Source organism: Oncorhynchus mykiss, chromosome 3 (genome assembly GCF_013265735.2).
Source record: "Oncorhynchus mykiss isolate Arlee chromosome 3, USDA_OmykA_1.1, whole genome shotgun sequence".
Lineage (NCBI taxonomy): Eukaryota > Metazoa > Chordata > Actinopteri > Salmoniformes > Salmonidae > Oncorhynchus > Oncorhynchus mykiss.
The window spans coordinates 6794280-6817055 of NC_048567.1; the positions used below are offsets into that span (position 1 = coordinate 6794280).

Here is a 22776-nt window from a genome sequence, read left to right on the forward strand (position 1 = left end):
ACATGATATTTGTAAAAAATATTTTGACTTTCAGCAGAGCACATTCTTGGCACAAGGAGATCCAGCGCATGGTTACAGCTACACTAGCGAACTAAATACCTATACATATGACAAATTCCAATTTCTCAATAAATTATTCGTTAAGGATAAAGTCATCCGTTACTTGCTTGATCAATTTTTACTTTTAAAAAAGCCAGAAAAAATATGTGGAAACATCGCATTCGAAAGCAATGATAACTTTCAGCAACAACACCCCCTTTTTGGAATGATGGGATTTTTCGAAGCGGGAAAGGACATAGAACATCTATGGCACAACAAAATATTATGGCAACAAAGTAATCTTAGCGGAACCAAAACAATTTAAAGATACTATTGAAATTTCGTGAAAATCGGTTGTAACAAATGTCAATTTACGGAAATATATTGTTTTACAAGACCACAGGCTCTCACGAGGTATATATTAACTTTTAGCCAGTGAGTTAGCAAGCTAACGTTACTTAGTAGCTAGTTAGCTGGCAGATTCCACTTCCTGTAGTTTAAAAAACAGGCTATAAAAACAAAGTTTAAATTGCAGTGGTATGGTTTTGTTGCTAGCTAGGGTCTGTTCGTTTTCTTTGAAGTCATATTTTTCATTTTAAACTTCTCTAACTATGTCTATTTACATTACTCATTAAACTTATTTTTGTTTTATTTTTAAAGCTAACGATTTTATGCAGTTTAGCTAGATAACGTTACAACGGTCAACGTTAGCATCCATTAACTCAGTTTGTAAACATGTCTATTTCTTACAACACAGGAGAATACAATGATATTCTATTCTCCTCTTAAATTATGAAATCTAGACGCACCCAAAAGTCTACAAAACCCCGTTTACAAGGTAAGGGATATTTTTAAACATGTAACTAGCGAACGTTATTACTACGTTGTTGATGAGCCTTATCTGCAAGAAAGTTCCGTCAAAAATTGAAACTAACTTTGCTACTTTTTCAGACCCCAAACTCGCTGATAAGGGGCACAAGTCAGCCTCGAAAAGCCATGCCAAACCACCATGTGAATCGTATCCTGCCCCAAAAAAGCCTTTCACTGGGAAACTATTCTACTTAGATTTGCCATCAAACAGAAGAGCAGAGACATTAGAGAATGATATCAAAAGGTTTGGAGGGGTAAGTGAATATTTGTTTACATCTGTTAGCATTTGACATCATGACAGACTGTAAAGTATTATAGCACATTGAATGTGGATGATAGTTACAGTGCCTTGCGAAAGTATTCGGCCCCCTTGAACTTTGCGACCTTTTGCCACATTTCAGGCTTCAAACATAAAGATATAAAACTGTATTTTTTTTGTGAAGAATCAACAAAAAGTGGGACACAATCATGAAGTGGAACGACATTTATTGGATATTTCAAACTTTTTTAACAAATCAAAAACTGAAAAATTGGGCGTGCAAAATTATTCAGCCCCTTTACTTTCAGTGCAGCAAACTCTCTCCAGAAGTTCAGTGAGGATCTCCGAATGATCCAATGTTGACCTAAATGACTAATGATGATAAATACAATCCACCTGTGTGTAATCAAGTCTCCGTATAAATGCACCTGCACTGTGATAGTCTCAGAGGTCCGTTAAAAGCGCAGAGAGCATCATGAAGAACAAGGAACACACCAGTCAGGTCCGAGATACTGAAGTTTAAAGCCGGATTTGGATACAAAAATATTTCCCAAGCTTTAAACATCACAAGGAGCACTGTGCAAGCGATAATATTGAAATGGAAGGAGTTTCAGACCACTGCAAATCTACCAAGACCTGGCCGTCCCTCTAAACTTTCAGCTCATACAAGGAGAAGACTGATCAGAGATGCAGCCAAGAGGCCCATGATCCCTCTGGATGAACTGCAGAGATCTACAGTTGAGGTGAGAGACTCTGTCCATAGGACAACAATCAGTCGTATATTGCACAAATCTGGCCTTTATGGAAGAGTGGCAAGAAGAAAGCCATTTCTTAAAGATATCCATAAAAAGTGTTGTTTAAAGTTTGCCACAAGCCACCTGGGAGACACACCAAACATGTGGAAGAAGGTGCTCTGGTCAGATGAAACCAAAATTGAACTTTTTTTTTGGCAACAATGCAAAACGTTATGTTTGGCGTAAAAGCAACACAGCTGAACACACCATCCCCACTGTCAAACATGGTGGTGGCAGCATCATGGTTTGGGCCTGCTTTTCTTCAGCAGGGACAGGGAAGATGGTTAAAATTGATGGGAAGATGGATGGAGCCAAATACAGGACCATTCTGGAAAACCTGATGGAGTCTGCAAAAGACCTGAGACTGGGACGGAGATTTGTCTTCCAACAAGACAATGATCCAAAACATAAAGCAAAATCTACAATGGAATGGTTCAAAAATAAACATATCCAGCTGTTAGAATGGCCAAGTCAAAGTCCAGACCTGAATCCAATCGAGAATCTGTGGAAAGAACTGAAAACTGCTGTTCACAAATGCTCTCCATCCAACCTCACTGAGCTCGAGCTGTTTTGCAAGGAGGAATGGGAAAAAATGTCAGTCTCTCGATGTGCAAAACTGATAGAGACATACGCCAAGCGACTTACAGTTGTAATCGCAGCAAAAGGTGGCGCTACAAAGTATTAACTTAAGGGGCTGAATAATTTTGCACGCCCAATTTTTCAGTTTTTGATTTGTTAAAAAAGTTTGAAATATCCAATAAATGTCGTTCCACTTCATGATTGTGTCCCACTTGTTGTTGATTCTTCACAAAAAAATACAGTTTTATATCTTTATGTTTGAAGCCTGAAATGTGGCAAAAGGTCGCAAAGTTCAAGGGGGCCGAATACTTTCGCAAGGCACTGTATCAGCTTGCCTGCCTTTAACAAAAGGGGATAATCATTCCTGAGCCAGCGAAATAGGACATTTAAATTGACAGGTTGTGTGAATTGTTAATAAGGTGTTTTGTTGACATTCTGATGATCATGGACCATTTTGAAGTGAAATGACAACTTGCTGGCTTTCACACCAATGTGGCTACTGTCTACTTACTGTGGAGGAGGGGTGGCTTTCAGTCTTTTGGAACATAACTCTTCTAGTGATGGCTTCTGTCTTGTTACCGGAGTTGTTATCTCTCTGGTTGACTCACTTTGATACAATATACATGCAGTAAGTTATTGTCCATTTACATAGAAATTCATTTTGCGAAGTCAGCAGACAAACACTACACTATAATACATGTAGTACGGAAAACATTGGAAAGTTAGTACTCAAATCACACATCTTTAAAGTCTGTGGCTTAACTGTCCGACCATGTATTGGGCCTGCATCTGTCCTATGTCCCACTGTTCAGCAACCTGGTAGCTGACGCAATCAAGCACAACCCGCTCCTATTCTTGCTGACCAGTGTGACCTAATCTCCTTCTGGAGTGCAGCAGCTCAAAACTTTGTGCAAGATTGTGCGTGTGGGGTCCTCATAGAGACCCTGAAAGCCCTTGCACTGCTGCCCGCTGTCATTTCTCTCTTTTCACCACCATTTTAAATACAGTATTTGATTAATACTCTGGCTCAGGATGGACCTTGTGTGTTCTCCTCCAAATCAAATCAAAGTTTATTTGTCACGTGCGCCGAATACAACAGGTGTATGTAGACCTTACAGTGAAATGCTTACTTACAGGCTCTAACCAATAGTGCAAAAAAGGTGTTAGGTGAACAATAGGTAAGTAAAGAAATAAAACAACAGTAAAAATACTATATACAGTAGCTAGGCTATAAAAGTAGCGAGGCTACATACAGACACCGGTAAGTCAGGCTGATTGAGGTAGTATGTACATGTAGATATGGTTAAAGTGACTATGCATATATGATGGACAGAGAGTAGCACTAGCGTAAAAGAGGGGGTGGTGGGTGGCGGGACACAATGCAGATAGCCCGGTTAGCCAATGTGTGGGAGCACTGGTTGGTCGGCCCAATTGAGGTAGTATGTACATGAATGTATAGTTAAAGTGACTATGCATATATGATAAACAGAGAATAGCAGCAGCTTAAAAAGAGGGGTTGGCAGGGGCACAAAATGCAAATAGTCCGGGTAACCATTTGATTAGCTGTTCAGGAGTCTTATGGCTTGGGGGTAAAAACTGTTGAGAAGCCTTTTTGTCCTGGACTTGGCACTCCGGTACCGCTTGCCATGCGGTAGTAGAGAGAACAGTCTATGACTTGGGTGGCTGGCGTCTTAGGGCCTTCCTCTGACACCGGTGTAGAGTTCCTGGATGGCAGGCAGCTTAGCCCCAGTGATGTACTGGGCCGTACGCACTACAGTCTGTAGTGCCTTGCGGTCAGAGGCCGAGCAATTGCCGTACCAGGCAGTGATGCAACCAATCAGGATGTTCTCGGTGTTGCAGCTGTAGAACCTTTTGACGATCTGAGGACCCATACCAAATATTTTCAGTCTCCTGAGGGGGAAAAGGTTTTGTCGTGCCCTCTTCACGACTGTCTTGGTGTGTTTTGAGCATTCTAGTTTGTTGTTGATATGGACACCAAGGAACTTGAAGCTCTCAACCTGCTCCACTACAGCCCCGTCAATGAGAATGGGGGTGTGCTCGGTTCTTCTTTACCTGTAGTCCACAATCATCTCCTTAGTCTTGGTTACGTTGAGAGTTAGGTTGTTATTCTGGCACCACCCGGTCAGGTCTCTGACCTCCTCCCTGTAGGCTGTCTCGTCGTTGTCGGTGATCAGGCCTACCACTGTTGTGTCGTCTGCAAACTTAATGATGGCGTTGGAGTCGTGCCTGGCCATGCAGTCGTGGGTGAACAGAGAGTACAGGAGGGGACTGAGCATGCACCTCTGTGGAGCTCCAGTGTTGAGGATCAGCGTGGCAGATGTGTTGCTACCTACCCTCGCCACCTGGGGCGGCCCGTCAGGAAGTCCAGGATCCAGTTGCAGAGGGAGGTGTTTAGTCCCAGGATCCTTAGCTTAGTGATGAGTGAACGCTGAGCTGTAGTCAATGAGCAGTATTCTCACATAAGTGTTCCTTTTGTCCAGGTGGGAAAGGGCAGTAGTCATTTAGGCAGGTTGCCTTTGTGTTCTTGGGCACAGGGACTATGGTGGTCTGCTTGAAACATGTTTGTATTACAGACTCGTTCAGGGACATTGAAAATGTCAGTGAAGACACTCGCCAGTTGGTCAGCACATGCCCGGAGCACACGTCCTGGTAATCTGTCTGGCCCCGCAGCCTTGTGTATGTTGACTTGTTTAAAGGTCTTACTCACGTCGGCTACAGAGAGCGGGATCACAGTCGTCCGGAACAGCTGATGCTCTCATGCATGCCTCAGTGTTGTTTTCCTCGAAGCGAGCATAGAAGTGATTTCGCTGCTGGTCGCGGCTGGGCTTCCATTTGTAGTCTGTAATAGTAGCAAGCCCTGCCACATAAGAGGAGCGTCGGAGCCGGTGTAGTATGATTCAATCTTAGCCCTGTATTGACGCTTTGCCTGTTTGATGGTTCGTCGCAGGGCATAGCAGGATTTCTTGTAAGCTAGAGTCCCGCACCTTGAAAGCGGTAGCTCTACCCTTTAGCTCAGTGCGAATGTTGCCTGTAATCCATGGCTTCTGGTTGGGGTATGTACTAGAGGTCGACTGATTAATCAAAATGGCCGATTTAATTAGGACCGATTTCAAGTTTTCATAACAATCTGTATTTTTGGACACCGATTTGCTGATTTATTTCTTATTATTTTATTTTTTTACACCTTTATTTAACTAGGTAAGTCAGTTAAGAACACATTCTTATTTTCAATGGCCTAGGAACAGTGGGCTAACTGCCTTGTTCAGGGGCACAACGGCAGATTTTTACCTTGTATATACCTTAGAGAAGCTTTTTGCTAGCTTAATAATTTTGCACGCCCAATTTTTCAGTTTTTGATTTGTTAAAAAAGTTTGAAATATCCAATAAATGTCGTTCCACTTCATGATTGTGTCCCACTTGTTGTTGATTCTTCACAAAAAAATACAGTTTTATATCTTTATGTTTGAAGCCTGAAATGTGGCAAAAGGTCGCAAAGTTCAAGGGGGCCGAATACTTTCGCAAGGCACTGTATCAGCTTGCCTGCCTTTAACAAAAGGGGATAATCATTCCTGAGCCAGCGAAATAGGACATTTAAATTGACAGGTTGTGTGAATTGTTAATAAGGTGTTTTGTTGACATTCTGATGATCATGGACCATTTTGAAGTGAAATGACAACTTGCTGGCTTTCACACCAATGTGGCTACTGTCTACTTACTGTGGAGGAGGGGTGGCTTTCAGTCTTTTGGAACATAACTCTTCTAGTGATGGCTTCTGTCTTGTTACCGGAGTTGTTATCTCTCTGGTTGACTCACTTTGATACAATATACATGCAGTAAGTTATTGTCCATTTACATAGAAATTAATTTTGCGAAGTCAGCAGACAAACACTACACTATAATACATGTAGTACGGAAAACATTGGAAAGTTAGTACTCAAATCACACATCTTTAAAGTCTGTGGCTTAACTGTCCGACCATGTATTGGGCCTGCATCTGTCCTATGTCCCACTGTTCAGCAACCTGGTAGCTGACGCAATCAAGCACAACCCGCTCCTATTCTTGCTGAACAGTGTGACCTAATCTCCTTCTGGAGTGCAGCAGCTCAAAACTTTGTGCAAGATTGTGCGTGTGGGGTCCTCATAGAGACCCTGAAAGCCCTTGCACTGCTGCCCGCTGTCATTTCTCTCTTTTCACCACCATTTTAAATACAGTATTTGATTAATACTCTGGCTCAGGATGGACCTTGTGTGTTCTCCTCCAAATCAAATCAAAGTTTATTTGTCACGTGCGCCGAATACAACAGGTGTATGTAGACCTTACAGTGAAATGCTTACTTACAGGCTCTAACCAATAGTGCAAAAAAGGTGTTAGGTGAACAATAGGTAAGTAAAGAAATAAAACAACAGTAAAAATACTATATACAGTAGCTAGGCTATAAAAGTAGCGAGGCTACATACAGACACCGGTAAGTCAGGCTGATTGAGGTAGTATGTACATGTAGATATGGTTAAAGTGACTATGCATATATGATGGACAGAGAGTAGCACTAGCGTAAAAGAGGGGGTGGTGGGTGGCGGGACACAATGCAGATAGCCCGGTTAGCCAATGTGTGGGAGCACTGGTTGGTCGGCCCAATTGAGGTAGTATGTACATGAATGTATAGTTAAAGTGACTATGCATATATGATAAACAGAGAATAGCAGCAGCTTAAAAAGAGGGGTTGGCAGGGGCACAAAATGCAAATAGTCCGGGTAACCATTTGATTAGCTGTTCAGGAGTCTTATGGCTTGGGGGTAAAAACTGTTGAGAAGCCTTTTTGTCCTGGACTTGGCACTCCGGTACCGCTTGCCATGCGGTAGTAGAGAGAACAGTCTATGACTTGGGTGGCTGGCGTCTTAGGGCCTTCCTCTGACACCGGTGTAGAGTTCCTGGATGGCAGGCAGCTTAGCCCCAGTGATGTACTGGGCCGTACGCACTACAGTCTGTAGTGCCTTGCGGTCAGAGGCCGAGCAATTGCCGTACCAGGCAGTGATGCAACCAATCAGGATGTTCTCGGTGTTGCAGCTGTAGAACCTTTTGACGATCTGAGGACCCATACCAAATATTTTCAGTCTCCTGAGGGGGAAAAGGTTTTGTCGTGCCCTCTTCACGACTGTCTTGGTGTGTTTTGAGCATTCTAGTTTGTTGTTGATATGGACACCAAGGAACTTGAAGCTCTCAACCTGCTCCACTACAGCCCCGTCAATGAGAATGGGGGTGTGCTCGGTTCTTCTTTACCTGTAGTCCACAATCATCTCCTTAGTCTTGGTTACGTTGAGAGTTAGGTTGTTATTCTGGCACCACCCGGTCAGGTCTCTGACCTCCTCCCTGTAGGCTGTCTCGTCGTTGTCGGTGATCAGGCCTACCACTGTTGTGTCGTCTGCAAACTTAATGATGGCGTTGGAGTCGTGCCTGGCCATGCAGTCGTGGGTGAACAGAGAGTACAGGAGGGGACTGAGCATGCACCTCTGTGGAGCTCCAGTGTTGAGGATCAGCGTGGCAGATGTGTTGCTACCTACCCTCGCCACCTGGGGCGGCCCGTCAGGAAGTCCAGGATCCAGTTGCAGAGGGAGGTGTTTAGTCCCAGGATCCTTAGCTTAGTGATGAGTGAACGCTGAGCTGTAGTCAATGAGCAGTATTCTCACATAAGTGTTCCTTTTGTCCAGGTGGGAAAGGGCAGTAGTCATTTAGGCAGGTTGCCTTTGTGTTCTTGGGCACAGGGACTATGGTGGTCTGCTTGAAACATGTTTGTATTACAGACTCGTTCAGGGACATTGAAAATGTCAGTGAAGACACTCGCCAGTTGGTCAGCACATGCCCGGAGCACACGTCCTGGTAATCTGTCTGGCCCCGCAGCCTTGTGTATGTTGACTTGTTTAAAGGTCTTACTCACGTCGGCTACAGAGAGCGGGATCACAGTCGTCCGGAACAGCTGATGCTCTCATGCATGCCTCAGTGTTGTTTTCCTCGAAGCGAGCATAGAAGTGATTTCGCTGCTGGTCGCGGCTGGGCTTCCATTTGTAGTCTGTAATAGTAGCAAGCCCTGCCACATAAGAGGAGCGTCGGAGCCGGTGTAGTATGATTCAATCTTAGCCCTGTATTGACGCTTTGCCTGTTTGATGGTTCGTCGCAGGGCATAGCAGGATTTCTTGTAAGCTAGAGTCCCGCACCTTGAAAGCGGTAGCTCTACCCTTTAGCTCAGTGCGAATGTTGCCTGTAATCCATGGCTTCTGGTTGGGGTATGTACTAGAGGTCGACTGATTAATCAAAATGGCCGATTTAATTAGGACCGATTTCAAGTTTTCATAACAATCTGTATTTTTGGACACCGATTTGCTGATTTATTTCTTATTATTTTATTTTTTTACACCTTTATTTAACTAGGTAAGTCAGTTAAGAACACATTCTTATTTTCAATGGCCTAGGAACAGTGGGCTAACTGCCTTGTTCAGGGGCACAACGGCAGATTTTTACCTTGTCAGCTTGGGGATTCGTTTTTGCAACCTTCCGGTTACTAGTCCAACGCTCTAACCACCTGCCTTACATTGCACTCCCTGAGGAGCCTGCAAGGCAGGCTGACTACCTGTTACACGAGGGCAGCAAGAAGCCAAGGTAAGTTGCTAGCTAGCATTAAACTTATCTTTTAAAAAACAATCAATCTTAACATAATCACTAGTTAACTACACATGGTTGATGATATTGCTAGTTTATCTAGCGTGTCCTGTGTTGCATATAATCGATGTGGTGCCTGTTAATTTCTCATTGAATCACAGCCTACTTCGACAAACCGGTGATGATTTAACAAGCGCATTTGCGAAAAAAGCACTGTCGTTGCACCAATCTACCTGACCATGAACATCAATGCCTTTCTTTAAAATCAATACACAAGGATATATTTTTAAACCTGCATATTTAGTTAATATCGCCTGCTAACATGAATTTGTTATAACTAGGGCAATTGTGTCACTTCTCTTGTGTTCCGTGCAAGCAGTCAGGGTATATGCAGCAGTTTGGTCCGCCTGGCTCATTGCGAACTGTGTGAAGTCCATTTATTCCTAACAAAGGCCGTAATTAATTTGCCAGAATTGTACATAATTATGACAATACATTGAAGGTTGTACAATGTAACAGCAATATTTAGACTTATGGATGCCATCCGTTAGATAAAATACAGAACAGTTCCGTATTTCACTGAAAGAATAAACGTTTTGTTTTCGAAATTATAGTTTCCGGATTCGACCATTTTAATGACCAAAGGCTCGTATTTCTATTTGTTATTATGTTATAATTAAGTCTATGATTTGATAGAGCAGTCTGACTGAGCGATGGTAGGTACCAGCAGGCTCGTAAGCATTCATTCAAACAGCACTTTCGTGTGTTTGCCAGCAGCTCTTCGCAATGCTTCAAGCATTGCGTTGTTTATGACTTCAAGCCTATCAACTCCCGAGATTAGGCTGGTGTAACCGATGTGAAATGGCTAGCTAGTTAGCGGGGTGCGCGCTAATAGCGTTACAATCGGAGACGTCACTCGCTCTGAGACTTGGAGTAGTTGTTCCCCTTGCTCTGCATGGGTAATGCTGCTTCGAGGGTGGCTGTTGTCGATGTGTTCCTGGTTCGAGCCCAGGTAGGAGCGAGGAGAGGGACGGAACCTATACTGTTACACTGGCAATACTAAAGTGTCTATAAGAACATCCAATAGTCAAAGGTATATGAAATACAAATGGTAAATAGAGAAAAAGTCCTATAATAACTACAACCTAACTTCTTAATTAACTGGGAATATTGACGACTCATGTTAAAAGGAACCACCAGCTTTCATATGTTCTCATGTTCTGAGCAAGGAACTTAAACGTTAGCTTTTTTACATGGCACATACAGTGGGGCAAAAATGTATTTAGTCAGCCACCAATTGTGCAAGTTCTCCCACTTAAAAAGATTAGAGGCCTGTAATTTTCATCATAGGTACACTTCAACTATGACAGACAAAATTAGGGAAAAAAATCCAGAAAATCACATTGTAGGATTTTTAATGAATCTATTTGCAAATTATGGTGGAAAATAAGTATTTGGTCAATAACAAAAGTTTATCTCAATACTTTGTTATATACCCTTTGTTGGCAATGACAGAGGTCAAACGTTTTCTGTAAGTCTTCACAAGGTTTTCACACACTGTTGCTGGTATTTTGGCCCATTCCTCCATGCAGATCTCCTCTAGAGCAGTGACGTTTTGGGGCTGTTGCTGGGCAACACAGACTTTTAACTCCCTCCAAAGATTTTCTATGGGGTTGAGATCTGGACACTGGCTAGGCCCCTCCAGGACCTTGAAATGCTTCTTACAAAGCCACTCCTTCGTTGGCCGGGCGGTGTGTTTGGGGATCATTGTCATGCTGAAAGACCCAGCCACGTTTCATCTTCAATGCCCTTGCTGATGGAAGGAGGTTTTCACTCAAAATCTCACGATACATGGCCCCATTCATTCTTTCCTTTACACGGATCAGTCGTCCTGGTCCCTTTGCAGAAAAACAGCCCCAAAGCATGATGTTTCCACCCCCATGCTTCACAGTAGGTATGGTGTTCTTTGGATGCAACTCAGCATTCTTTGTCCTCCAAACACGACAAGTTGAGTTTTTACCAAAAAGTTATATTTTGATTTCATCTGACATTCTCCCAATCTTCTTCTGGATCATCCAAATGCTCTCTAGCAAACTTCAGACGGGCCTGGACATGTACTGGCTTAAGCAGGGGGACACGTCTGGCACTGCAGGATTTGAGTCCCTGGCGCCGTAGTGTGTTACTGATGGTAGGCTTTGTTACTTTGGTCCAAGCTCTGCAGGTCATTCACTAGGTCCCCCCGTGTGGTTCTGGGATTTTTGCTCACCGTTCTTGTGATCATTTTGACCCCACGGGGTGAGATCTTGCGTGGAGCCCCAGATCGAGGGAGATTATCAGTGGTCTTGTATGTCTTCCATTTCCTAATAATTGCTCCCACAGTTGATTTCTTCAAACCAAGCTGCTTACCTATTGCAGATTCAGTCTTCCCCAGCCTGGTGCAGGTCTACAATTTTGTTTCTGGTGCCCTTTGACAGCTCTTTGGTCTTGGCCATAGTGGAGTTTGGAGTGTGACTGTTTGAGGTTGTGGACAGGTGTCTTTTATACTGATAACAAGTTCAAACAGGTGCCGTTAATTCAGGTAACGAGTGGAGGACAGAGGAGCCTCTTAAAGAAGAAGTTACAGGTCTCTGAGAGCCAGAAATCTTGCTCGTTTGTAAGTGACCGAATACTTATTTTCCACCATAATTTGCAAATAAATTCATTAAAAATCCTACAATGTGATTTTCTGGATATTTTTTTCTTATTTTGTTGAAGTGTACCTATGATGAAAATTACAGGCCTCTCTCGTCTTTTTAAGTGGGAGAACTTGCACAATTGGTGGCTGACTAAATACTTTTTTGCCCCACTATATTGCACTTTTACTTTCTTCTCCAATGTTTCATAATGTTTCATTATTTATTTGAGGCTAAATTGATTTCATTGATGTATTATATTAAGTTAAAATAAGTGTTCATCCAGTATTGTTGTAATTGTCATTATTACAAATAAACAATAAAATTGGCCGATTAATCGGTATCGGCTTTGTTTGGTCCTCCAATAATCGGTATCGGCACTGAAAAATCATAATCGGTCGACCTCTAGTATGTACGTACAGTCACTGTGGGGACGACGTCCTCAATGCACTTATTGATAAAACCTGTGACTGATGTGGTGTACCCAATGCCATCGGAAGAATCCCGGAACATGTTCCAGTCTGTGATAGTAAAACAGTCCTGTAGTTTAGCACCTGCTTCATCTGACCACTTTTTTTTAATAGACCGAGTCACTGGTGCTTCCTGCTTTAATTTTTGCTTGTAAGCAGGAATCAGGAGGATAGAGTTGTGGTCAGATTTACCAAATGGAGGGCGAGGGAGAGCTTTGTACGCATCTCTGTGTGTGGAGTACAGGTGATCATTTAACATGTTGATAGAAATTGGTAGAACTGATTTAAGTTTCCCTGCATTAAAGTCTCCGGCCACTAGGAGCGCCGCCTCTGGGTCAGTGGTTTCCTGTTTGCTTATTTCCTTATGCAGCTGACTGAGTGCGGTCGTAGTGCCAGCATCTGTCTGTGGTGGTAAATAAACAGCCATGAAAAGAATGGCTGAAAACTCTCTAGGCAAGTAGTGTGGCCTGCAATTTATCACAATATACTCATCTTCAGGCGAGCAAAATCTAGAGACTTAGATTTCGTGCACCAGGTGTTGTTTACAAATATGCACAGACCCCCCCCCCCCCCCCCCCCCCCCCCCCATCTGACCCAGTGTCTCTGTCCCCTCTCAGACGGTGGAGAAATTCTTCAGCAAGGAGATCAAGTACCTGGTGTCTAATAAGAGAGAGGCCAGGTATGTGCAGTGTCATGGCCGCGACCCTCTTGTCCCAAGCCCTGACTCTGGGCACAGCTCCCCCCACCCTCGCCCCCATCCCGGCAGCCACAGAGACAGCCTCAAAGGAAGCTCCCAGGGCCAGGCAAACATGGTGAGCCAACTATTCCTCTCTGTGTCTGTCACTGGTATCTGTATCTCAGTGGGATCATTTTTAATGATATGCTGTATAACCGAAGCTATCCATATATATATTTATCCATCTCTCCCTATCTCTCTGGTATTTGACAGGTGGTCATAAGCAGGGGCAAGTCTTTTGTGAAGAGAGTTGTAAAAGAGCAGGTTTGTTAATTAAGATCCTCACTAATGAGTTTGGCAAGCTATTTCCAACCTAATGCTACATGTTACTTTTATTGTTTCTGACTGATAGTCGTCAGGAACTTCAGGAAAGTTTGCACTTTGGATCGAAATGCTTATTCATACTTCAGGAGATACTTTGGATTTCAGTTCTTCGGGTTAAGATGCTCATTTGTTTTACCCTGTAGGTGAGAATACAGGTCAACGAGATCCTAACCAATGCTCTGGAGTGGGGAGTGAAAATCCTGTATATTGATGGTAACATGTCTATTAATTTGTTTGATAAGAAATGTTGACATAATGCTTATTATGACAATGATACTTTCGTATGCCAAACAAATATTTTCTTGAATTTCCTTCAATTCCAGATGTAATGGCTTATATGGAAAAGAAGAAAAGTAATGTTAAGTATACTGCTGAAAAGCCAACCGCAACCACAGCTGCTGTCAAAAAAAGTGTAAGTCGTGTTTCTGGACTTATATTTTGACAGTTCTTTCCTGGAATAACATATCACTTACACCAGTCTTGTGTGTTATTCCTTACTAATGTAGGCCAAAAGAGAACCTACAGGAAAACCATCCTTCCAGAAGTATAAGGGTAAATAATGTCCTGCTGCATGTGACTCCGTTGACTGTTTACTGCTTCATCACTGTGTTATTGTTATAGAGAACTTCTAACACCTACGTATATCGTCACGGCCGGTTGTGATATAGCCTGGACTCGAACCAGGGTCTGCAGTGACGCCTCTAGCACTGCGATGCAGTGCCTTCGGCCCATGTGTTTGATGCCATTCCATTTGCTCCGTCCAGCCATTATTATGAGCCTGCCTCCTGTATATCATTATGAGAAGGTATTTGACCCAGACATAGGCACGGTCTCTAATGCTTTGTTCTGTTTTACTCAGGTGGAAGGATCCGTAAACCCTTTGTAAAGGTAGTGGACTCCAGCAGGTGGGTCTATAAAAGAGATGAGACTCCGATGTCTGTAGTATTGACATATTAAGGCAATTCTTATTGTCATAAGTTGCTGTTTGAGCATGTAATATAGCATCTATCTTATGTCTCTCTGCCAGACATTACCGTCCAATTTATCTGGCCATGCCGAACATGCCAGAGTTTAACCTAACGTCAGCTCCCCCCTGCAGTCCATTCTATGTAGAGGACCAGGAACACTCTGGGAAGAGACCTAAAGTGCACGGGTATGGAGTCTCATTCACTAAACGCCTCACCTTCTTAACCCTTCTTGTTGTGAACATAAAGAAAATCCACCGATTACAGAATAAGCAGGGTATATTCCCCTGTCTTGGCATTTGTGTTTTACCTGATTCACCAAAACATCCAGCTTTTCCTACTGTTGTTGATGGGGATTGCTACAGCAGAAAACGGTTATGTATTGCTTAGCACCCTCCGAGACTAACTGCTAAGTCTTGGTTGCTAGGCAACTATATGTGATTGAACTCTGACCTGGCTATTACTTACTGACCTATGGGTGTCTCAGAAACCGAGGGGCGAGAGTGTCAGCCAGTGAGGAGAGGGGGCAGGACCGGGCCAGGAGGAACAGGGAGAAGAAACGTGGAGGCTACTGCGAGTGCTGCACGCTCAAATACAACAACATCAAAGCTGTGAGTTAGAATACATCTGTTTAATGTATGTAAACATAGTTAACACGTGTTTATAACGAGGACCTAATCATGTACAAAAGGCCTTCTGTACTTGATGTAGTGGTAGCAGACGTTGTGGGAATGCTTGACTTGTGTCTGTATTCTGCAGCACCTGCGGAGTGAGCAGCACAAGGCCTTCTCCAGAAGTGATGAGTACCTGGTGGTGGACAGGCTCATCACCACACTGCCCTTCAACTTCAGTCATGTCAAAACAACACAAACTCCAACCACAAGGTACATTAGTCTTACATTTTTACATTTTAGTCATTTAGCAGACGTTCTTATCCAGAGCGACTTACATTTTCTAAATTCACCGTGGGAATGGAACCCACAACCCTGGCGTTGCAAGCACCATGCGCTACCAATTGCCCACACAGAAGCAAAATCTACCCAAATCAAAAGTAAAAGTACACATTGAATGCTGTTCAGGCACATGCTTGTTAGGAAAACTAATGCAATGTTGTGTGGAACATTTTGCAGATTGCCTGGGTTTTTTTTCACCGCTGATTTTCTATGTTGTGCTGATCACCACATCTCTTAAGTAATTTTTTGTTCCCATAGGTCAAAGTACAGCATAACCTCCCAGTTGTGTGTTCCTGGACCCAGCATACAGATGGAGGAAGAGAAGGAGGGAGGTGTGGAAACCAAAGAGCTGAAGGGGGGATTAATGTCCCTCTGGTCTACTACAGTGGAGCCCCCTCTCTCCCAGAGTGTGGAAAACCCCTTGGAACAGCCTCGGAAGCGCAGCCGAGGAGCCCCTGTTCCCCACAGCACCAGCGAGGGGGAGAAGAGGTGCTCTTACGTCCCAGACAGACCCCAGCCCAAGCACAGATCCCTGTCCTGCAAACAACGCTGCCAACGGGGATCCCCCCGCAAGCACCGCCAGAGGGCTGGGCTGAGTCAGACACCTGTGTCTAATGCAGAAATAGACCCTTCTACCTTTGACTCTGTCGCTAACCCCAGACTTTCCCATCAGGGCCAGAGAACTCACACAGACAAAGATGGCCGCTCTTCATTTAGTCACACAGAGGATTTACAATGTGGCGATCCAGCTGGACGTGTGAAGGTCCCTTCCAGTCAGCACAAGGTTGCAGGGCCTTCAGAACACCACAAGCTCAGAGCTTTAGAGGAGAGTGAACTGAGTCATGATACGTTGGCTGGGGATACTCTTTCCGGGAATGCTGGGGGTGTTCCGGAGCTCGAGGCAGGTGACACGGAGACACACATCCCTCCTCCTGCCAGGACATTACAGAGGAGGGTCAGGGATTACAGACGGAAGAGAAGGAAAGTTGAGAAGCAGCAGAATGCTCAGGAGCAGGAAAAAACGTGCAATGTTCCCAGCAGCTCTCTGCTGAACCTCTGGCAGCTGTTCCACTCCAGTGAGGACATGGAGTGTGAGTTCAGAGGCTTTCCCAGCTGTTCCACTCCAGTGAGGACATGGAGTGTGAGTTCAGAGGCTTTCCCAGCTGTTCCACTCCAGTGAGGACATGGAGTGCGAGTTCAGAGGCTTTCCCAGCTGTTCCACTCCAGTGAGGACATAGACTGGGAGTTCCAGGCCTTCCCCAGCTAGAGAGGAGAGGGGGGGGTTAGGGTAACCCAGAATCTTCCCAATATGAGCGCTAACTTGTTACGGACTCACCATATGAACTTATTGTATGACAGTTTCATTGAGTGACATAGCAGATCTATATGGGAACCCATTGACTGTGGCTCTTTAAACCTATGACTTCTATAAAGGGAATAGTTCCCTTCAGGTTGGGAGGGTGGTGGCGCAACACTGTTGTGTTGATTTAACCATGGCAGCTTCTAGTCTACCTGGCTATTTTAACATGACTGGTTTTATCTGGAGAACAGGCTGGAGCACTATCCTCGGTTCTGTACAACGCCTGCATGTGTTCTGGTGTCCAGAGGAACTGTATGGTTGTGTTTTTGGTATGTGGTATTGTACATTTTTTTTTTATTAAAAGGGATACAACCGAAGGTCTTCTATTGAATTGTCATTACATTTCCGTACATATTGTACAGGTGAAAAAGGTATCTACGTGACGTCTGTTTGATAAATGAAAGACTACCTAAACCGCTCTGACATGTCTGTGATCAGTTGAATAAGCACATTCTCATAGATAAGAGTACATAGCTCTGACCCTGGACAAGCTGTGTTACACAAAGGAGAGGACTCCCTCAAGGATAACTTGTCATAAAGCACATCGTCCTCTTATACAGCCACCAACACAGAGAGACTCTGAGACAAGGCGAGAGGGATTGCTTCCTCTTTCCCTCCATAACAGTAATAAAGAAGTATTTGCACTTTCTCATGTACTGAATGCATCTAGAATAACTGAAGGAGAAATGCATCGGTTTTCTAGATTTTCCTTATTTGTGTGCCTGTATTTAGCACAGTGCTCTTGTTCTCCCTCATTTCTTTAAAATGAATGCACTGGGGTCAGATGGGAGTTGCTGTGGGGCGCTGGTTATTAGGGACTGAATATGAGATGCAATTTAAACTTGGCGTCTGGGCTGTAAACAGGCAGGGCAGTGCACAGAACTTTCGGGGGGGGGGGCATGTGCTAAACAAAAACAATCTGCTCTGCGGTTACAGACTCATTTAGCAAAAATTACAAGAGAGAAGAACAGCACAATCTGATGAGTAAAGTACACACAATTTCAGAAAGCGCGTTTCGTTTCCACCAGCCATCACTTTGGAGGGCAGCCTGCCTACAAAGTGCTTGTTGCCAGCTGGGTAGTCCTGTTCTGCCTCACAAATATTGTAATGCATTTGTGTTAGATGAATTTGGTTCTTATGCGTTCATTAACCAATTCAATTTAAACACTGTCTGTTTTATAAGAATTTGTAAGATTCTTATTTGCATAAAATAGACGGAGACCAGTCTACCAAAATTAGCCAATAGCATTTATTCTCGAGAGCGCTGGTCATAATACCATGTACATTGGTTTATATACCTCACATTTCGTCATAGCGTCTTAAATGCCCCTCCTTCTCTCCGACAAGGACAAAGCTGCTTCTAAGTCCATTCCAACCCACTAACGCACATACATTACACACTATATCTGGATTATCTCCTGAAGTCTCACCACAGTTTATCACTTAGCTGACAGTTCCAGTCCCTCCCAGATACGGAAAACCTGGAGGGGCCCTCCCTGTCTTATTTTATATCCACAGAGTTATAGCTGAGTCGGTTCAAACATAGGATAAGGATTTTCTTACTTTAGACACACAGACATATATTCCTTCTTCCACAATGGTTATCATTTCCAATTACCCCTTGTCCATGCTACATAACCTCTTTCTTATGAACTAACATTATTAGTCAGATATAATAAAAAACAGGGTAGAATTCAATTAGTTATAGTTAAATGTATACATTGTTTAGTCATTATTCATAAAATTCATAACAATCCACTGTTAATGACTAAATAATTCATCCTGACATATCAAACACTATATGTAAACATTTATTTTTATACAAGAATATACCAAAACAATACATGTATTTACATTCGATTCCTCATCAATGACTATATCCAATTATAACTCTTCCGGTTTAGGATCTTCATCATAATCTTCATGAAATGAACAGCCTCTAACTAAACATTGAAAACAGTCTCATCCAACATTGGCTCCTCATAATTAAAAGACACAGAGCCTTCTCCTAGGCCTAGAAGTCTGTATTCTTCATCCCACTGGTCAGAGCTCGGAATCGGTCTGTATCTCACCATCTATTCCATCATCGATTTCTCCAGTCCTAGAAATGAGAACCTTTCTCACAACATTCGCACAAAACTAACACAGTCACACAGGTGAAGGTTGTGTAAATCACAGTGATCATGACATTTTTTCATTTCCCAGACACACTATCAAACCAATTTGTTAGAGCATTATCTACTCCAGAGTTCTCTGCCAGGGCCTTGGTCACTGATCCGTCTGGAGCTGTGTTATTCTGGGATGAAACCTCATACAACCCCCCCACCCTTTTCAGCCAGTCACATATCCAAGGCTATTCTATCCTGACATCCCATCAACCTAGTTGCAGCCGTTATCACCATAAGATGCTTGATTCCAATCCAGAACTCAACAGAACCCTTGGAACTCCAATGCTATCAATGTAAACTCTATTGTCAAAAGACCCTAATGGAGCACTCCTCTCTCTTCTACCTGGCTCTGGGTAAGGGTGAAGAGCATGCCTAGCTGCACTAGTGCACAACTACCGGTCCAAATGGTAGGCAGGTTAGGCCTCAGCTTCATACCTCCACACTCTAAGCCTTTTCATCTCCCTCATTGTCTTGTTGGTTGTAACATTCTCTGTTCTATTGCATGTTCTATGTTCTTACTTCCCCTACGTCCCATCCGTGTGTGATGTAGCGAGCCATTCAATAATGATGTCCTCCTGTAACTGTGAAAGGGGGAAATCTGAATGTAATGGGCACATAGGGATACAGATAATGCAGATCAATGCAACTGTCATTGCCTGGTTTCCCTGCATTCATGATCAGCTTTACCATACAGGCCATTCCCCTGGGTGAATCAATTCCATCAAATGGAAAGGGAATGGTTGTCAACTGAGGTTTTGCTGTGGCGCAGGCCTAACATTCTTATTTCGCGACTGATCTGGCCTTATACTGAATCCATTCTTACCATAGGTTAGAATCCCCATAACCTGTTTCCACCTCAAGATCTTAAGGAAGTGATTTCGTCTGCACTATCCTCACCGGCCCTTGGCTCTGGACAACTCCACTGTCAGTATCCGTTTTGTCCGGGAGAACAAGTATTTGATACACTGCCGATTTTGCATGTTTTCCTACTTACAAAGCATGTAGAGGTCTGTAATTTTTATCATAGGTACACTTCAACTGTGAGAGACGGAATCTAAAACAAAAATCCAGAATATCACATTGTATGATTTTTAAGTAATTAATTTGCATTTTATTGCATGACATAAGTATTTGATACATCAGAAAAGCAGAACTTAATATTTGGTACAGAAACATTTGTTTGCAATTACAGAGAGCATACATTTCCTGTAGTTCTTGACCAGGTTTGCACACACTGCAGCAGGGATTTTGGCCCACTCCTCCATACCTTCTCCAGATCCTTCAGGTTTCGGGGCTGTCGCTGGGCAATACGGACTTTCAGCTCCCTCCAAAGATTTTCTATTGGGTTCAGGTCTGTTGACTGGCTCGGCCACTCCAGGACCTTGAGATGCTTCTTACGGAGCCACTCCTTAGTTGCCCTGGCTGTGTGTTTCGGGTCGTTGTCATGCTGGAAGACCCAGCCACGACCCATATTCAATGCTCTTACTGAGGGAAGGAGGTTGTTGGCCAAGATCTCACGATACATGGCCCCATCCATCCTCCCCTCAATACGCTGCAGTCGTCCTGTCCCCTTTGCAGAAAAGCATCCCCAAAGAATGCTTCACAGTTGGGATGGTGTTCCTGGGGTTGTACTCATCGTTCTTCTTCCAACAAACACGGCGAGTGGAGTTTAGACCAAAAAGCTCTATTTTTGCCTCATTAGACCACATGACCTTCTCCCATTCCTCCTCTGGATCATCCAGATGGTCATTGGCAAACTTCAGACGGGCCTGGACATGCGCTGGCTTGAGCAGGGGAACCTTGAGACTGTGGTCCCAGCTCTCTTCAGGTCATTGACTAGGTCCTGCCGTGTAGTTCTGGGCTGATCCCTCACCTTCCTCATGATCATTGATGCCCCACGAGGTGAGATCTTGCATGGAGCCCCAGACCGAGGGTGATTGACCGTCTTCTTGAACTTCTTCCATTTTCTAATAATTGCGTCAACAGTTGTTGCCTTATCACCAAGCTGCTTGCCTATTGTCCTGTAGCCCATCCCAGCCTTGTGCAGTTCTACAATTTTATCCCTGATGTCCTTACACAGCTCTCTAGTCTTGGCCATTGTGGAGAGGTTGGAGCCTGTTTGATTGAGTGTGTGGACGGGTGTCTTTGATACAGGTAACGAGTTCAAACAGGTGCAGTTAATACATGTGATGAGTGGAGAACAGGAGGGCTTATTAATGAAAAACTAACAGGTCTGTGAGAGCTGGAATTCTTACTGGTTGGTAGGTGATCAAATACTTATGTAATGCAATAAAATGCAAATGAATTACTTAAAAATCATACAATGAGATTTTCTGGATTTTTGTTTTAGATTCCGTCTCTCACAGTCTACCTATGATAGAAATTACAGACCTCTACATGCTTTGCAAGTAGGAAAACCTGCAAAATCAGCTGTGTATCAAATACTTGTTCTCCCCACTGTATATGTGCTTGTCTATTTAAACAGTAACCTTGCTTTAATTTCTTATTTCACAGACACTAGTTGATGCTATTATTTCGGGGTCACTCCTATCTTGCTCATTTCCTGGCCCCCCTTCACCTCTCTGCTCTCAAACCTTCAAGGTATCAGCAGTGCGGGGAGGGCTCCTCTGTCTGCCCTTTCCCCTATCTGTCTGTAACAACTGTTGTTTCCCAATATTAACTAAATGTCTCACTCATTTATCTAAACTCGTGGATTTTTTAGAAAAACATGTCTATAATGCCAATTTCTAAAGTCCTTCCATAACCTTAATTAACCCATCTCGATTCTATCAATAATCCTGAATCACCACAGACGTCACATCTCCCTGTCCACTTTATACTATTTAAATAAAAATATTTTAATGATCAAATGAAACCAACACAAATGCTAACCATATCAAATGCTTTCTGTACTAATGAGCTCCCTCCTTCATGAGTCCACTATTTTATCTAACAATAACATGGGTTAACCTTAAAATCAGTCACATCAATAATTTAATACAGTGGGGCAAAAAAGTATTTAGTCAGCCACCAATTGTGCAAGTTCTCCCACTGAAAAAGATGAGGCTTGTAATTTTCATCATAGACACAATTCAACTATGACAGACAAACTGAGAAAAAAAAATCACATTGTAGGATTTTTAATGAATTTATTTGCAAATTATGGTGGAAAATAAGTATTTGGTCACCTACAAACAAGCAAGATTTCCAGCTCTCACAGACCTGTAACTTCTTCTTTAAGAGGCTCCTCTGTCCTCCACTCGTTACCTGTATTAATGGCACCTGTTTGAACTTGTTATCAGTATAAAAGACACCTGTCCACAACCTCAGTCACACTCCAAACTCCACTATGGCCAAGACCAAAGAGCTGTCAAAGGACACCAGAAACAAAATTGTAGACCTGCAACAGGCTGGGAAGACTGAATCTGCAATAGGTAAGCAGCTTGGTTTGAAGAAATCAACTGTGGGAGCAATTATTAGGAAATGGAAGACATACAAGACCACTGATAATCTCCCTCGATCTGGGGCTCCACGCAAGATCTCACCCCGTGGGGTCAAATTGATCACAAGAACAGTGAGCAAAAATCCCAGAACCACACGGGGGGACCTAGTGAATGACCTGCAGAGAACTGGGACCAAAGTAACAAAGCCTACCATCAGTAATACACTATGCCGCCAGGGACTCAAATCCTGCAGTGCCAGACGTGTCCCCCTGCTTAAGCCAGTACATGTCCAGGCCCGTCTGAAGTTTGCTAGAGAGCATTTGGATGATCCAGAAGAAGATTGGGAGAATGTCATATGGTCAGATGAAACCAAAATATAACTTTTTGGTAAAAACTCAACTCGTCGTGTTTGGAGGACAAAGAATGCTGAGTTGCATCCAAAGAACACCATACCCACTGTGAAGCATGGGG

General features: G+C 43.4%; 1 protein-coding gene across 3 annotated transcripts; it reads left to right on the forward strand.

The window, feature by feature from the left end:
- The first annotated feature begins 267 nt into the window (after window positions 1-267).
- LOC110507732 (protein DBF4 homolog A) lies at window positions 268-17015 on the forward strand. 3 transcript variants are annotated; one of them, XM_021587946.2, is made up of 14 exons: window positions 268-453; window positions 797-877; window positions 991-1163; window positions 12974-13168; window positions 13306-13356; window positions 13560-13629; window positions 13740-13828; window positions 13923-13968; window positions 14276-14321; window positions 14444-14569; window positions 14869-14992; window positions 15141-15265; window positions 15593-16415; window positions 16466-17015. In XM_021587946.2, exons 2-14 carry the CDS (start codon window positions 832-834, stop codon window positions 16562-16564), a joined length of 2013 nt encoding a protein of 670 aa, XP_021443621.2. In that variant the 5' UTR covers window positions 268-453; window positions 797-831; the 3' UTR covers window positions 16565-17015. The 3 variants fall into 3 exon arrangements, with proteins under 3 accessions (XP_021443621.2, XP_021443612.2, XP_036823067.1); XM_021587937.2 differs by having other exon boundaries at window positions 271-453; window positions 15593-17015; XM_036967172.1 differs by having other exon boundaries at window positions 274-453; window positions 843-877; window positions 15593-17015.
- Window positions 17016-22776: the final 5761 nt, after the last annotated feature.